General features: G+C 35.3%; 1 protein-coding gene across 4 annotated transcripts in view; it reads left to right on the top strand.

The window, feature by feature from the left end:
- The window catches only part of REV3L (REV3 like, DNA directed polymerase zeta catalytic subunit), a 263108-nt gene that overhangs the window by 190266 nt on the left and 54917 nt on the right, over positions 1-17925 (top strand). For all 4 annotated transcript variants that reach the window (XM_072637634.1, XM_072637633.1, XM_072637635.1 and 1 more), the window contains exons 21-22: positions 1084-1202; positions 7971-8089. In XM_072637634.1, coding sequence (XP_072493735.1) covers positions 1084-1202; positions 7971-8089 — 238 coding nt within the window. The remainder of the gene's footprint in view (positions 1-1083; positions 1203-7970; positions 8090-17925) is intronic.

Raw genomic sequence — 17925 nt, 5'->3', positions numbered from 1 at the left:
GTTTGCTAGGTGCTATCCCATACATGGTTAACTAACACTGGTGGCAAAAATGGAAACTTTATTGAAGCATCTCTCTATTCCTTAAAATTAAATACAGAACTCTATTTTCTGTTGAGAAGGATTATTCCAATTTTCAGTTCACTACCAAAAATGTGTCTTCTGGGATATCTTTATCCAAGTTTCAGAGCAGTATTCATGTTAGGATCTTATCAATTTGACAAGAACACCGGACTGGGAGTTAGAGGACCTAGATCTAGTCTTTGTTCTACTACATATTAGCCCTATAGCTTTGAAGTCAGTTATTTTTCTAACATAAGAACTTCTTAACAGTGAGAATGTTTAAGCACTGGAGCATTTTGTTAAGGTAAATTGGATCATCTCTGCTCTGAGAAATTTTTTTTAATGACTTTTTTTCCATGGATGATTCCAGTGACCTATATAGATTGTTCATATGCAAAAACCATAATAATTCTTGTGCTACCTACCTCACAGGGTTGTAATAATATGTGCAGAAGCACTTTTAAAGGTATAAATATAAAGCATTATACACATGTAAAAGTTTTGTTAAATTAGTTTCCTCATCTGTAAAATTGGGATAAATTTAATAGCGCTCACCACCTAGGGTTGTTGTGAGAATCAAGTGAGACAATAATTTTGTAGTGCTTAGCACATGCCTTGGCATGTAATAAGTGATATATAAATGTTAGCAATTATTATTTATCAATTATTAAATGTAAGATAGAAATAGTGCACACTCTTCAGATTAAAGCCAGAAGAATGCTTCAGTTTTGGGTGAGTATAAAGAAGCAAGAAAAATACTAGAAGTAAAAGAAAAAAAGTCCAATTTTTTAAAAATGTAAAAATTTAGATAAAATTATTGCATATAATAGTTTCCACAACTAAATAAGTAGAAATTTTTCCAATATTATGAAGCACACTGTCCTCTGTAACAATAAAGAAATAGTTTATTGGTCATATCCAGCCAAGCACATTTTAAAATTTATTCTGATTCCAATTTTTATTGGGGATAACATTCTGAAGCACCTGAACATGCCCTAATGCAGTCTCTTTTCAATTCTATAGAAGACAAAATAGAGAACAGATTTTCTGCTGAAAGAGATGACTATGGATCTGATACAATGAGTGAGATAAACATTGTTGGACGGATCACACTAAATCTCTGGAGAATCATGAGAAATGAGGTAAAATGCTTTATCTAAAAATTAACTTTAAAAATTTAAATTGAATCAAATTTATTTAAAGTATCGTTTGTGTTGTTTTATGCATTTGAGTATGCAACTTTTATGCTTTTTTGGTATTAAAGTGAAATTTTAAAAAACCTGTACAAGTCATATTGCTTTTGGTTAACATAAAATTACAATTTGACTACCATTTTCTTTTTGTCCCGGAAGTTAAGAGATAAAACAAGTATTTCCATAACACAGTAGAATAGAAAAAAAAGATGATTGCATATGAAACTATAAATCTAATATGTACAATTTGGTATTCCTTTTAAATATATGACAGTTATCATGTAACTTTTTTTTTTTCCTTTTTTCTTCCTCCCCTCCCCTGTCCACCTTAGAGAAGGCTACCTTTAGACACAAATATGTATATATGTGTATGTATGTAAAATCGTTCTATACATACGTCTAATCAGTTCTTTCTTTGGATGCAGATAATATCTTCCTTCATAGGTCCTTTGTAGTTAATTTAGGTATTTATAATAGTCAAAATGACTTTATTGCTCAGAGTTGTTCTTAAAACAATAACTGTTGCTCAATACAACATTCTCTTGGTTCTGCTCATTTCCTTATTCATTATTTCATGCAATTCTATCCATATTTTTCTAAAATCATTGAGTTCATCATTTCTTATAGCAGAGATTCTATCATGATATCATTCTATCATGATAATATACCACAACTTGTTCAGCCATTCCCCAGTTGACAGGCATCCCCACAATTGCTGTTTCCAGGTAATTCTAGATAGTATAAAATACCTGGGAGTACACCTGCCAATACAAACCCAGAAACTATATGAAAAAAGTTTTAAAGAAAACTTTTTATACAAATAAAATCAGATTGATATAATTGGCGAAATATCAATTGTTCATGGTTATCCGTATAGGGCCATGATATTCAAGGGCCAATATAATAAAAATGACAATTTTACCTAAACTAATTTATATATTCAATACCATCCCAACTAAATTACCAAAAATTTATTTTACTAAGTTAGAAAAAAATAATAGCAAAATTCCTTTTGAAGCGCAAAAGTTCAAGAATATCAAAGGAACTAATTCTTTAAAATTTAAAGGAAGGGGGTTTAGCAGTACCAGATCTTAAACTATATTATAAGACAGCAGTTATCAAAACTATCTGGTATTGATTAAGAAACAGAAAAGTAGATCAGTGGAACACAGCAGACATACAATTTGTAGCAGCAAGTGACTATTGTAACCTTGTGTTTTAAACATGTAAAGACTTAAGATTTTAGGATAAGAATTTATTATTTGGTAAAAATTGTTGGGAAAGCTGGAAAGCAGTCTGGCAAAAATTAGTCATAGACAGATATCTTATGCTAGTTACCAATATAAGGTCAGAGTGAATACATGACTTAGATATAGAAAGAGGTATTCCAAGAAAATTTGCAGAACATGTAATATATTTCCTGTCAGACTTATGAACAGGGCAACAATTTATGAACAACCAAGAGCCATAGGAGGTATAAAATGGATAATTTCAATTACATTAAATTTAAAAGTTTTTGTACAAATAAAACAAATGTAGCCAAGGTCAGAAGGACCTTGGGGGGAAGGGGAAAATAATTTTATAGACAGTTTCTCAGATAAAGGTCTTATCTCAAATACATAGAGAGCTTTGTCAAATCTTGAAGAATACAAATCCTTCACCAATTAACAAATAGTCAAAGGATGTAAACAGGTAATTTTCTGATGAAGAAATCTAAACAATTTATAGTCATATTAAAAATGTTCTAAGTCACTATGGATTAGAGAAATTCAAATTAAAACAACCTTGAGATATTATTTTATCAGATTGGCTAAAATGATTGAAGGGGAAAGCAACAAATGTTGAAGGGGATGTGGAAAGAATTGGAAGACTAATTCATTGTTGGTGGAATTGTGAACTGATCCAGCCATTTTGGAGAGCAATCTGAAATTATGTCCAAAGGGTAATTTAACTGCCTATTCCCTTTGACCTAGAAATACCACTACTAGGTCTGTTTCCAAAGATGATTATAGAAAAAGGAAAAGAACCTGTATGTTCTAAAATATTGATAGCAAACTCTATTTGTGGGAGCAAAGAATTGGAAATTAAGGGATGCCTGTCAGTTGACAAACTGGGTTCCTTTTTCTTACTGATTTCTCATCTTTATTTGTTTCTGAATTATCTTAGGGATACTTAATAAATGTCTGTAGAACTTGTGTGTTTTATTATATAACAAATATTTTATACTTTCATCATGTTACATTTTTTCTTAATATAGTACTGCACTGTAAATATAGTGTCTTAGACAAATTCATTTTGAACTCAGTGTATTGTATTTTGAAAATTTTAAGCTAGATTTCAGCAACAGCTGCTTAACAGTGAGAGTGTTTAAGCACTAGAGCATTCTGTTAAAACCAATTAGAGCAACTCTGCTCGTGGAAGTTTTTTAAATGGCATATTTTCTCATTGATGATGCCTTTGTCATATACAGAAATTAAGGATACTTAGCATGAATCCAAAAGCTCTGTTTAAGTTCCCTTGTATTCTTAGATTTCTTAGCCAATCATTTTGAAAAAATGAAGAATGCCCTACCCCAAAATTTCAAATGATCAGGCCTTAAATTATATTAGTTACATACATGAAACAGTAAATAACTTTGAAAAATTCTCACTGTTCAGAATGGTGGAGTTCCTGACCTGAATGTCCCCTCTGTGTTGTTGATATCAATGAAAAATATTCATGTGCTAAAGCATACATTTTTAGTGGAGTGCCTTTTTTTCCAGTATTCTTGTATTACCTTCTATTTTTTTTTCCCTTTACCATCACACATCACCCCCAAATTACTTTCTAAATAACTATTACACTCACTGACTTTGCTGGATATCCTGAGACATACTGAGTAGTTGGTTTCCCAAAAATGTCTTATGCCATCATTTGGGTGAGAATGCCTAGTAATTATATTTATTAATATAGAAAATACTGTTCTTATTAAAGAAACTTTTAAGATTCTTTATCTCCTACTTGACTTCTATATCTTCTCTTTTTTCTCCTATTTTCTGTAGTATGCTTTAAATTTGGCCTCTTCTAAATATATACTTTAGAAGCATTGCATTTTTCCATGTGCATTTGGTACTTCCTTTGAAGAAAGAGTACACAAAGGAGTAGATAACTTTATTCTGGCTCAATGTGTTGTTTTCATAGATTTCAAAACAGAAATGCACCCAATGACTTAGAAGATATTTTTATAAAAATTTGATGATTGGGTAGCAGAATTATATGTTACATTTTGTTCATAGTCTCCACTGCACATAATAAGCTGGGATAACTTTAAATATTCCGTAGAATGAGTGCATGCATTGTATATGACAACAAAATTGAACCAGATTATCAAAGGATTCTTTGCTTACTTAGAGCCAAAATGCAACTAACTAGATCATTTGTATCAAATGTTACCCCAGGTAGGTTATTGAATCATTGAGTAAAGCTCTTTAAAAATTTAGGGCTTCTCTTAGGAATTTCTAGAATATCAGAGGTCAGAGAACACAAATATTCCTGGACTATTTAAGCTATTATTACTGTAAATCATCTCCTTTGTCTTCATCTGCATTGAAGCATTAAAAATGCGTGAATGTTGGGAATTAATAATTCGTCATTCTTCTTGGGATCACTTAAAATAGACTGACAGTTTTCACAGTAGCAGAAAATACTTCAAACCACTTGGTAGTTCCCCTTCAGGACAGTTTGAACATAGAAGAGGGTTACACCTATTGTCAGTCAATCAACAAGTATTTCGTAGTCACCCACTATGTCAAGCCAAGTGAGACTTGGTAGAGTTACAGAAACAGCAAGTGGAACAAACCCTTTTTGCAAGACACTTAAATTCTAAGGAGGGAGACAAGAAGGAAGTATATGTGTATATAAAAGTTAAATACAAAGTAAGTAAATACAGGGTATTTTGAGAGGTGAGAAGATCAGAAAAAAACTTCACAAAAAGTAGGGCCTGATCTACATCTTCGCGAAAGAGGAAGATTCCATGAGGCAGCAGTGAGGAGATAAATAGTCCATTCCAGGCCTGGAGAGAACTATTACAAAGTTACAAAGATGAAAGATGTGATGTCTGTCACATGTGAAGAACAGGGAGAAGGCCAGTTTAAGCATTCTGGATCATATTGGGATATTGATCTTTAGTGGATCTCATCACAGGAATCGTCTGGAGGCAGAGTTTTCCAGGCCTAGAAAAAACAGTGAGTTGGAAAAAGACTCACTACCCAGGGCCCTTCTGGATCTAAAGCAGTCCTCTCATAGAGTCTGGTTCTTAGTGATCACTACTCCCCTATTTGGCTTGTTTTGGAATTTTTACACGAAAAATTCAATCATATCAGCTTATAGTTTGAAGAATTTTCTTTTCCTTTCTGAAAATTAGGGCATTTGCCCATCTGTAGTCCTGTAGCACGTTTCCGATTTGCCAGAATGCCTCAAAAATAATCAACTTCAACAATCATACCTACAAATTCTTTCAAAATCTTTGGATACTATTTGTTCAGTGTAGATATTTTGAACTTATTTAGAGTGGTATAGTCATTCTCTTTTGATCGGCTCACTTATCCTGTGTTTCATTTCCCACCTAACCATTATCCTACCTTTTTCAGTATAAAGATAATTCTCTTTAATAGAGAAAACAGAAATTACTGAAGTTGAAAAGTTTTTTCTCACCTGTTATTATCCCAAGCATCAGTGCAAACCTTTCTTTGCTCTTCTTTCACCCCTCCATTTTTGGGGGGAGGGTTTTGGAGGGAGAAAGGTAAGGTAATTGGGGTTAAGTGACTTGCCGAAGGTCACACAGCTAATAAGTGTCAGGTATCTGAGGCTGGATTTGAACTCAGGTCTCTTCCTGACTCCAGGGTCTGTGTTCTATTCACTGCACCACCTGGCTGCCCCAGCCCCCCCTCCTTTTTAAAAAAATTTATTTATTATTTTTAGTTTTCAACATTCACTTTTATAAGATTGTGAGTTCAAAATTTTTCTCCTTCCCTTCACTCCCCTCTCCCCCAGACAGCATGCAATCTGAAGTAGGCTATACATGTATGATCTTATTAAGCGTATTTCCACATGAGTCGTGTTGTGACAGAAGAATCAGAACAAAAGGGAAAACCATGAGAAACAAAGAAGAAAAGAGTATGTTTCATTCTGCATTCAGACTTCATAGTTCTATCTGTGGATGTGGATAGCATTTTCTGTCATGAGTGTTTTGGAATTGTCATAGATCATTGCATTGCTCAGAAGAGCTAAATCTAACAAAGACAGTCATTGCACAGTGTACTGTTACTGTGGTAACAGTAAGCTTCCCAACATACGCAGGGGGACCTGCTACCACAGGTTCTTAGATCTGCATCCGTAAAAGGAAAGCAACTTTCAAGGGGTTAACAATCACTTTAATCAAGTACAGATATCAGAGAAAATCAGAATCAAAAGTAATCAGACATGCTTCCAAAATGTCTGACCATTATATACATACACACACGTCTGGCCATTACATACATACACAGTTATACGAGAGGGAAGCATCGGCTTCTGGGGTGGGGGAGGGAGTCCTTAATGGCTTCACAGAATCTCTCTGGCCAAAGAAACACTTCCAGTCAATAAGCCCCAAAGTAAAACCTCACCCTCAGAGTATTTACACACTTTTTAGAGCCAGAGGGCATAACCCTCTGACCCAGTGCTTCAGTAGAAAAATATAAAAGGTACTGGAGACCCTCCTACAAAACATCACAGAATCTGTGCCAAGGGCTCGTCTCCATCTTTTCTCTGAACCTTCTAAGATCTGCTCTCCAAAAGTCTAATATTGCTCTCTTATCTCTTAAACACGAAGGAAATTTTCATCGTTTTTACTGTACTAAACCATTTTTCCTCATGGGTCAGACTGAAATTCAGATTAATAATTCTTTTCCTTGTTTCCTTTACTTTCTTGAAAGATGAAATTATCAAAAAGGCAAGTCAAGAATTTATTGAATAATTTGGTTTGAGCAAAAAAGAAAACTCCAGCAAATATCTAGATTAAGTCCCCCCACCCCAGCTGTCTTCTCCTTTCATGCTCTTTCTGCCTCAGGAACTAGCCATCGCATTGCTCCATTTGACTTGAGCCATCTTTTATAGGGTACACCCAGAGAGCACTTGTGCCTTACCATCCTGTGAGCATGTGCACTGCCCTCTTTGCTACAGTTCTGGAAAACTTCCTTCACAATTGCATTCCCCATGTTCTGTTCTATTCAGGGGTAGATTAACAAATCAATCCAACTTTAGTCTGAATATTTTACAAATGGGCAAATACTGACGACACTTTCATCCTGTCTTAAGAAACAAGGCAGCACAAAATCAACCACAAAATGACAGGTTTAGTTACTAAAGCAACTCCTTGAGGCAAAGTCTCTTTAATTTGGCACATCTCAAAAGTTAATGAAATTCCATTAAACAGTTTGCCATCGGAAAACAACCCTGGAAATGACACAAAATTAACTTAATGGCATTTGTGAGTGAAACACTTTTTATTTTAAATTGAATATTATTTTAATTTGAATATGATTTAAATTTTATTTGAATTCATTTCAGCGTTCTGTAAAGTTAACTGTTAAATGTGGTTTTTAAATCTATCATTAAAAGTTTTAAGCCGTATCGGAAACCTTCAGATGGATATGACATTTAAATATAGCAATATTGTAATAATTATTTAAATTTTTCCAGGTGGCTCTAACCAACTATACCTTTGAAAATGTGAGTTTTCATGTTCTTCACCAGCGTTTTCCTCTCTTCACATTTCGAGTATTGTCTGATTGGTTTGATAACAAGACAGATCTATACAGGTGATGTTTCCTTTCTTTGAGGGGGGTATATTGTCATAACAGACATGTCAAAAAATATTATCATGTCAAACATTTATTTTAAATTTTTTAAGGAAATGTTTGTCATTTAGCAGCAGAGAAAAAGCTGAGAAGATTATGGGATCTAATTTTGAAGTGAATGAAATGTGTTCATTAAATTTCAAGAGACATCAGGGTGGGGAGAGGTGCAAGACCCCTTAATAAGACTTAGATATGCTCAGAAAGCCACTTATTCAACATCTGCTTTCATTGATATTTACATGTCTGAGGCACCTTCCATAAGTAAAATAAAATTACAGAAAATACCATGTCTTTACTGCAGTCATTATAAAAATATAAATGTAGGGGAAACCCAAATGACAATAATAAATAAAAACCAAAGTCTGAAGCTAATTAAATATAAAAATTATGATTGACAGAGTTATGATTAATATGATCCAGAAATAAATGTCAGTTCTAAGTGTCTCTTTGAACAGAAGATGATGATATGTATCTTCTCCATTTGTACATATGGTGATATCAGGAAAAGTGGATTTAAATTAAAATTGAGCGGAAAAATGGAAGACCATTTTGACTGTAAGAATTGTATGATGTGAGAATACGTTGCACAGGGAGATCGAATATACTTCTTTTAGGACATTGAAATTACAGTGACTAGTTGTGACCCTTCCATGTTCTTTCCTCCTTTGTGTTTTCCTAGAATGCAGAAGCTCTTTGCTTTATACAACAGTTATGAACCTCATAAGTTTTGTAGACAGATATGTTCTCTAAATTATGTCATTTGAACTGTACCAAAGGAACTTGCTAGTCAAAGGAATTGTATGTTTTGTAAAGCAAATAATGACCTCAATTGTCTTTTTGTGAATCTGTATACAGGCAGTCCTCAACTTTTAAATTAGTTTGTATTCTAAATTTTTTTAATAAGTCAAATTTTTTGAAATTCAGGATGATTTTTACATAGAGCTGTTGTGACAGATGCTCCTTAACTAACCCACAAAAGCTAATAAAACTTGTAATGGGGCTGAATTTGTAGGATTATTGCAGCTGACCTGACTTCTAGGCCATGGAAGCCAAGACTTTGTTAGATTCCATGGCAGCTTCATAGGCAGATGGTCCCTAAGTTGTTTTTCCTTCATTTCTGCTCTTTCACCCTTTCTGAATCTAAAGGTTTTCCAAAACATGCAAATTTTTTACAGAAGCTCCCATTTTTATGATAGTAAGTTGCCTGAAGATGTCACCAAAGAGGGGAAATGGAGGAAGAGTGGCAAGGACTATAAGAGTCATTTGTATTGTATAGATCATTTGTAAGTTCAGGGATGGTCTTTACTGGGTTTTCTTCAAGGAAGGTGTACCTGTTCCTCTGAGCCAGGAGGTTTTGGAATGGGCTTGGCTAACATATATATTTTATGGATCTTTAATTTTTGTCAGTTTGGGCACTTTATCCATCCATTTGCTAGATGGTCATCAAGAATTGCTATGCCCCCCAAAAATTTTTTGTATGACCAGAAATTTCACAGACAATCTGGTGTTTTAACTCAATCCATCAAGCTGTGTACCTAACATAGAATTTGCATTCTTTTGGGAGAACAATATATAATCAAATAAGTAAATTTAAAGTATTTTAAAATAAGTACAGCATGATTTCAAGTGAAGAGGTAGAAAAATCCAACAACCAAGAGTATCAGGAAAATGATACTTGGACTGAGACTTTAAAGGAGAAAACTAGGAACTCTTAGAAAGAAAGACAAAGAGGGAAAATATTTTAAACATGGGCAACAAGACCCCTTGTGCAGAAGGGTAGGAGATTGAATATCATATACAGGGAATTACAAATGTTGGCTTCTTTTTTTTTTTCTTTTCTTTTTGCCTAAAAATGAAGCAGTCGATAGTAAGGAATAGACCAGTTTGGCTGAAAACAGAGTGCGTAAGAGAAAGTAGCATGAAATTTGCCTAGAAAGATGTGTTGGAGCCAAATTGTGTTGGGCTTTAAATACCAGAAGATTTGTATTTTATCCTATGACAATAACAACAAAGATTTCATGTCCTCAAGGAGCATTTGTTCAATCAAAAAATAGTGACATATATGCTAATCTTTTTTTAAAGCACTTATGTTCATTGACTCTTACAAATAAGTCATTTACTTAAGAAAACATGTTGAGTAAAAAAAATAGTAATCCTGTGTGGATTAAAGAAAGAAAAATATTTTTTTATATAGAACAGTTCTTGCAGGGATACTGCAAGAAATGTTGGTTATGTAAAAGAACACAATAGATCAATACAATTTATTTTTTAATTATAAATTTAAATATCTTTAGCATACATCTTCCAGCCTGCATTCCACCACTTTTTTTTGAGAAGATCATTTCAATTTTCAAGACTTTATTTTACTCAAGTGAGTCAGCTGCACCAGATAATTTCTAAGATCTATTACATCTTTAAAATTCCAGGATTATAGATTCTAACTAATGTGTGCCAGTGACAGGAACATTTATTTTGTGGACAGACTTGCATCTGTCCTCTCTCTCTATTCAAAAATAGCCACTACTGTAGTTGAGACCCTCTTACTACTTACATAGACTGTAACAGTAGCTCTTAATTAGTCCTATTCCTCCTCTCTCCCCGCTCTGTGGGCCATCATCCGCAGCTATCAAAGTGAGAGTCTTTCTCCTGCTCAAAAATGATCTGTGCCTTCCAATTCTAAGATAAAACCTCCTCTTTGGGGAAGATTCTAAACGATGTTTCCAGATGTATTATACATTACTCCCCTTCGTACCCACTCTACAATCAACAGCAGATTGGCCTACTTGCTGTTCCTCACAGCATTATCACTATTCAAGTTCCTACCTCCATGCCTTTGTATCAGCTGTGCCCCAGCCTGGATACATTCTCTCCTACTTCTTAGAATCCCTCACTTCTTTCAAAGTTATGTTTAAATACCATGCCTACATAAAGCCTCTACTGCTCCCCTTATCTTCTAGTGCTTCCTCCAACTCTAAATTCCCTTGTGTATACAGATTTTGTACATGAATATGTATGCATATATTTTCTCCCCAGATAGAACATAAAACAAGGGCATTTGAGAAACAGGGCCTAGTACCTGATATAGTAGTTAAATTTTTTGGTTGAATTTTTGTCATTTCCTTGGCACATTGCTATCTCTGAAAATTTTCCTGTTCATTCTTAAAGGTTGAGATGTATAAAAAAACAGAAATCATCTTAAAAATCTTTGAGTTTTCTCAGTATTACATTTTTTAAGTAAAATATGCAGTTCCAATTTTCTGTAAGTCTAAAATTAAATATCTTCTGATTTACTCAGATGGAGTTCTTTAGAAAAAGATATTCTCCATACAGTGAAACTAACCAAACCTGCAGTTGAATTAATATAATGAAAGAGCAATGATACAGGAATATTTTATACCTCATACAGTACTTAATAGCATGAACTTCAGTGGTACTTTTTCCCCTCAAATCTGACTTAAATAAAACTAAAGCTCAGCCTGTAATTAATGTTCTTTTTTGAGGTTTGCATTTGTTTTTCCTCTCATAGAGCTCATATAGAAGGAGCCTTCATTTGTAATTGACTTAAATGTATATAAGTACCAAATGTTGGCCCCATAAAACCTTTGTGAACTTCTGAATTTGCTTCATTTGGGGGCCCAAAAAAGTGAATATTTACTGAAAATATTAATGTTGATATTTTTAACCTAGTCTGTATTTTTAAATGATGAATTTCATTCTTTATATTTTTCTGTCACAGTATGATCAGATCTTATTTTAAAGGGGTATCATATCAGTAATACAATATTTTAATAAAATTGGCATAAGCAAAGTTGAATCTTATTGGATCTGATGTTTTTTCTCTCCCATCATTAATCAGTAACTCATAAGAAACATTCCCTTACAAACATACATTTATGCAGACATGTATAAACTGATTTTTCTTCATGAAAGGTACTAGAATTTATTTAATTTGCTTTTATTATCTAGTCAAAAGACAAAAACATTGCTATCAAGTGACATCAGTTAGCAGTATAATTGAAACCTTATTAGCAACTCAAGAGATGAATGAATCTTGCTTCGAGTGTAGGAATTTGATATGAGAAAATTGATCATTTGTAGTACATTCAATCTTATTTCTTATGAGTTATATTCCCTCTACTAAGATTAGTTCTCTTACCATTTTTTCTTTCTGTAATTTCCTTCTTTTTCTTTTTTTTCTTCTTCTAGTATCTTTGTTCTCAAGGTAGAAAATCATTGACTAAAAGAAAATTTTTTAATTTTACTAAGCTAACTTGAGTACATTTTTCTAAACTGTAGTCCTCACAACATAACCATAAACAGGTTCCTGTTTTCTCTCCTTTCAAATGTGTGACTAAACTTTGTCATCAAACAAATTCATTTAAATCTTAACATGCCACATAAATATGGCATGTTCCTGTAGAGGTATAATTTGATTTAAACAAATATCTTTAAATTATGTCAGACTCAATTTAACCAATTATATGCCTAAAAAGTAAATTGACAGAGATAGTGTGTGTGTGTAGGTGTGTGTGTGTGTGTGTGTGTGTGTGTGTGTGTGTGTGTGTAAAACCTTAATATCATTAACATCTCAAAGATTAGGTATAGTTTTCATTTTTAAATACTATAGCTCCATAAGTTAGATCCTAATGTGTCATTATAATGTGAAGATGATCCTAGGTTCTCCAAGTTTCTGCTAATTGCATGCAAGCTCTAGTATGTTTATCATGTTGGAAAGGCTTTTCAACATAGTCCCACTCCTGGACTGCTTTCTGAATACTGGAGTAGCTATAAAGATGAAGAAGCTCAACACTAATAGCATGGCTCATTGGTTATTAATTTAATTAATGATTTGTTACTCTGTGAGATTTTTGTCTAGTGACCAGTGTTTAGTGGACATGCTACTGGAGGAATTATATCTTAACTTTCTTGCTACCAAAAAAATTCAGAAGAAAGTTCCAACCAAATAGAAAGATGACTAAACTAATAACCAAATAACTAATAACACTTGGAGAGATAAATAAAGGAAGTGGCAAAGATGGTTTTATTGTGTGTCCAAAGGCAACAAGAAACATCATTTCCTGGAATATTTGGTCATTTTATATTGTAGTGTTCATGGCAAATAGTTTCAGAATGATCACCATGGAAATAATTGCATCTTGAGTGCCAACAAATGTTGGAAGAGATGAAGAGGTGGAGAAATCTTCTAAGAATATGATAAGACCCTCTAAATTAACTTAACATATGTTTTGATAACCAGTGGCTTTTAGGCAAAAATAGGAATAGGCAAGGTTGTCAAAAATATGTTGGGAAATCTGGTTCAGGAGTCAGCAACTCTATGCATATACATATGGAGTACTGTCTTAAGGAAAAGAATCAGAAGATGCTGGACATGGCAAACAGATTAATATCACAGAAATTGAAAGTTAGATTTTAACTGCGAGTAAAAGATTCATTACTAATGTGAAATTTATTCCTCTATGAGCCATCTATCTAGTTCAATTAATGACTAGTTAGAAGAAAATCAAAATTAATGCAAAGCTACAAGAAAGAAATGAGGAAAGGATATAATGTGCTATTTAGAAAACCTCTAGATTGACCTGCTTAAAGGAATTATTAACACAAAAAGGGAAAATGGATTGAGAAAGGGTCAGCCACACTGATTTATAATAATTTCATAAAGAAGTTTAACCAATATAAATTAAATGCCAATACAAAGAGACAAAAGAATCTAAAAACCATTTTAGTACATAAGGACTCACCAGACAAGGAGATCTGGCAACCAAGGATGACACTAGTTTATAATGTAAACTTCCTTGTAAAATCTTACAGAGTAAAATAGTGAAAGACTGAGCAATATCACCTCAGAAAATAGCAAGAAGCAAGGAAAGAGAAAACTTGCCTAAATGAAATCTTGCTAAGAAAACTGACAACATCCCAAGGACATTTAAAGATGAAACTGGAATACAAAGATGGAAAAGATACGCAAAGATTTTCATAATGAACTCTTTACACCAGGAAAAACAGTAGAGCTACCTCTTTTGGATTCTAACATCACAATCCAAGAAATACTGAAGGGGGTAGTAGAAATGACCTTGAGGAAAATAATGATGGGAAAAGCAACTGTACTAGACTAGGTACACTCAGAGAAGTACTCTTGGGTACTTGTGAGTATTACCTTTGAGTACATCTTTGAGGGGATGAAGGCATTCAATCTCAAGTTATCTGAGGAAGATTCCAAAGGAGTGGGGAAAATTATAATAAAACAAGCAAAAAAGAGAGTATCAGTAACTACTGAACTGTATGTCGACTTGTTCAGCCTATGATCATTGATATCAACTGAGGACTGGAACAAGAGTATACATGTTTACCAAGTGTGTTCACCATTTTTGAGAAGGAGATTCTATCAGGGGGCACATCTAAGTTAAAAAGCGATTCCTTATAAATTGTGAGGGGTTTTTATTTGCTTATTTTGGTTTGGTTTGGTTTGGTTTTGGTTTTTTTAGGGCAGTCAGGTAGCACAGTGGATAGGGCTTCAGGCCTGGAGACAGGAAGATCTGAGTTCAAATATGGCTCAACCACTTTGTGATCCTGGGCAAGTCACTTGTTTGCCTCAGTTTCTTTTTCTGTAAAATGGAGGTGGTAATAGGACCTGCCTTCCAGGGTTGTTGTGGTTACCAAATGAGATAATAATTGTGAAACCCTTAGCACAATGCCTGGCACATAGTAAATGCTATATAAATGTTAGCTATTATTAGAAATTCCTATTTATAGATGGCATGCAGATTGCAGCAGATCCAAGAGCCCTACTGTAGTGTGCAGTGTAACTGGAACAAAGCAAAATAAACATATTGACATTCACAATAAATCTTACCACTTTTTATTTATGTAAAAAAACTTTAATATGTAATATGTCCAATTGTTGTGGTCACTTGAGCTACACACTTTGGCACTGCGTTCACAAGATTTTGACAGTGTGCTTTAATTCCTCATCAAGAAACCACATCTTGGGGGAGGAGCCAAGATGGCAGAGTAGAAAGATACACATATGCTGGCTCTGAACCCACAGCCCATAAAATACCTGTAAAGAAGAACTCCCAACAAACTCTAGAGCAGCAGAAGCCGAAGAACAACAGAGCAGAGGAGATTTCTGTTCCAGAGAGACCTGAAAAACTGACCCAAAAGGTCTGTCACACACCAGACCCGGAGCAGAGCCCAGCCCTGCCTTGGCCTCGAGGCACCGAGGGGAGCAGATCCAAGCAGGCTTCAGGGAAAGAGTCTCCAGCACCCTCGCAGGTCCCTCCACCCACAGGTGACAAAGGTCAGTGAGGGGGTCTTTTGGGCTTGCCAAGAGGGGAGCATGGTGTCCCCATAACTCAGGCCCCCATGGGAGGCAGGAGCGGACAGGGGCTCCCAGAGCAGGCAGGAGCTCGGATCCATTGTTGAAGGTCTCTGCATAAACCCCCTGAGGGAACTGAGCCCTGAGTGGCGGCCCTGCCCCCACCTGAGCAGCTGAACTTAATCTCACACTGAATAGCAGCCCTGCCCCCACCCAAAGCCCTGAGGCTGGGAAGCAGCATTTGAATCTCAGACCCCAAGCTCTGGCTGGGTGGATCTGGAGGCATGATGGGTGCGGAGAGGACACTCAGAAGTCAAGTCACTGACTGGGAAAATGCCCAGAAAAGGGGGGAAAAAAATAAGACCATAGGAGTTTACTTTCTTGGTGAACAGATATCTCCTCCCTTCCTTTCTGATGAGGAAGAACAATGCTCACCATCAGGGAAAGATACAGAAGTCAAGGCTTCTGTATCCCAGCCCACCCAATGGGCTCAGGCCATGGAAGAGCTCAAAAAGGATTTTGAAAATCAAGTTAGAGAGGTGGAGGAAAAGCTGGGAAGAGAAATGAGAGACATGCAAGCAAAGCATGAACAGCAGGTCAGCACCCTGCTAAAGGAGACCCAAAAAAATGCTGAAGAAAATAACACCCTGAAAAATAGGCTAACTCAATTGGCAAAAGAGGTTCAAAAAGCCAATGAGGAGAAGAATGCTTTCAAAAGCAGAATTAGCCAAATGGAAAAGGAGGTCCAAAATCTCACTGAAGAAAATAGTTCTTTCAAAATTAGAATGGAACAGATGGAGGCTAATGACTTTATGAGAAACCAAGAAATCACAAAACAAAACCAAAAGAAGGAAAAAATGGAAGAGAATGTGAAATATCTCATGGGAAAAACAACTGACCTGGAAAAAAGATCCAGAAGAGACAATTTAAAAATTATGGGACTACCTGAAAGCCTTGATCAAAAAAAGAGCCTAGACATCATCTTTCATGAAATTATCAAGGAAAACTGCCCTGAGATTCTAGAACCAGAGGGCAAAATAAATATTCAAGGAATCCACAGATCACCACCTGAAAGAGATCCAAAAAGAGAAACTCCTAGGAACATTGTGGCCAAATTCCAGAGTTCCCTGGTCAAGGAGAAAATATTGCAAGCAGCTAGAAAGAAACAATTCAAGTATTGTGGAAATACAATCAGGATAACACAAGATCTAGCAGCTTCTACATTAAGGGATCAAAGGGCGTGGAATAGGATATTCCAGAAGTCAAAGGAACTAGGACTAAAACCAAGAATCACCTACCCAGCAAAACTGAGTATAATACTTCAGGGGAAAAAATGATCTTTCCATGAAATAGAGGACTTTCAAGCATTCTTGATGAAAAGACCAGAGCTGAAAAGAAAATTTGACTTTCAAACACAAGAATGAAGAGAAGCCTGAAAAGGTAAACAGCAAAGAGAAGTCATAACGGACTTACTAAAGTTGAACTGCTTACATTCCTACATGGAAAGACAATATTTGTAACTCTTGAAACTATTCAGTATCTGGGTACTGGGTGGGATTGCACACGCACACGCACACGCACACGCACACAGAGACAGAGAGCACGGAGTGAATTGAATAGGATGGGATCATATCTTAAAAAAATGAAATTAAGTGGTGAGAGAGAAATATATTGGGAGAAAGGGAGAAATGGAATGGGGCAAACTATCTCATAAAAGAGGCAAGCAAAAGACTTTTTTAGTTTAGGGAAAAAGAGTGGAGGTGAGAGAAAAACATGAAGTTTACTCTCATCACATTCCACTAAAGGAAGGAATAAAATGCACACTCATTTTGGTATGAAAACCTATCTTACAATACAGGAAAGTGGGGGAAAAGGGGATAAGCAGGGTGGGGGGGGATGATGGAAGGGAGGGTAATGGGAGGAGGGAGCAATCTGAAGTCAGCACTTGGGGAGGGACAGGATCAAAAGAGAGAATAGAAGCAATGGGGGGCAGGAAAGGATGGAGGGAAATATAGTTAGTCTTACACAACACGAGTATTATGGAAGTCATTTGCAAAACTACACAGATATGGCCTGTATTGAATTGCTTGCCTTCCAAAGGGCATGGGCGGGGAGGGAGGGATGAAGAGAAGTTGGAACTCAGAGTTTAGGAACAACTGTCAAGTACTGTTCTTGCCACTAGAAAATAAGAAATGCAGGTAAAGGGGTATAGAACGTTATCTGGCCCTACAGGACGAAAGAGAAGATTGGGACAAGGGAAGGGGGAGGGATGATAGAAGAGAGGGCAGATTAGTGATAGGGGCAATTAGAGTGCTCGGTGTTTTGGGGTGGGGGGAGGGGACAAATGGGGAGAAAATTTGGAACCCAAAATTTTGTGAAAATGAATGTTGAAAGTTAAATAAATTTAAAAAAAAAAAGAAACCACATCTTTATCACAATGGATATTTGCCATACCTTTTAA

The sequence above is a fragment of the Notamacropus eugenii genome, chromosome 2 (assembly GCF_028372415.1).
Source record: "Notamacropus eugenii isolate mMacEug1 chromosome 2, mMacEug1.pri_v2, whole genome shotgun sequence".
NCBI classification, from domain to species: domain Eukaryota; kingdom Metazoa; phylum Chordata; class Mammalia; order Diprotodontia; family Macropodidae; genus Notamacropus; species Notamacropus eugenii.
The sequence above is the reverse complement of the archived record's forward strand: the minus strand, read 5'-3'. Positions and strand labels throughout refer to the sequence as shown.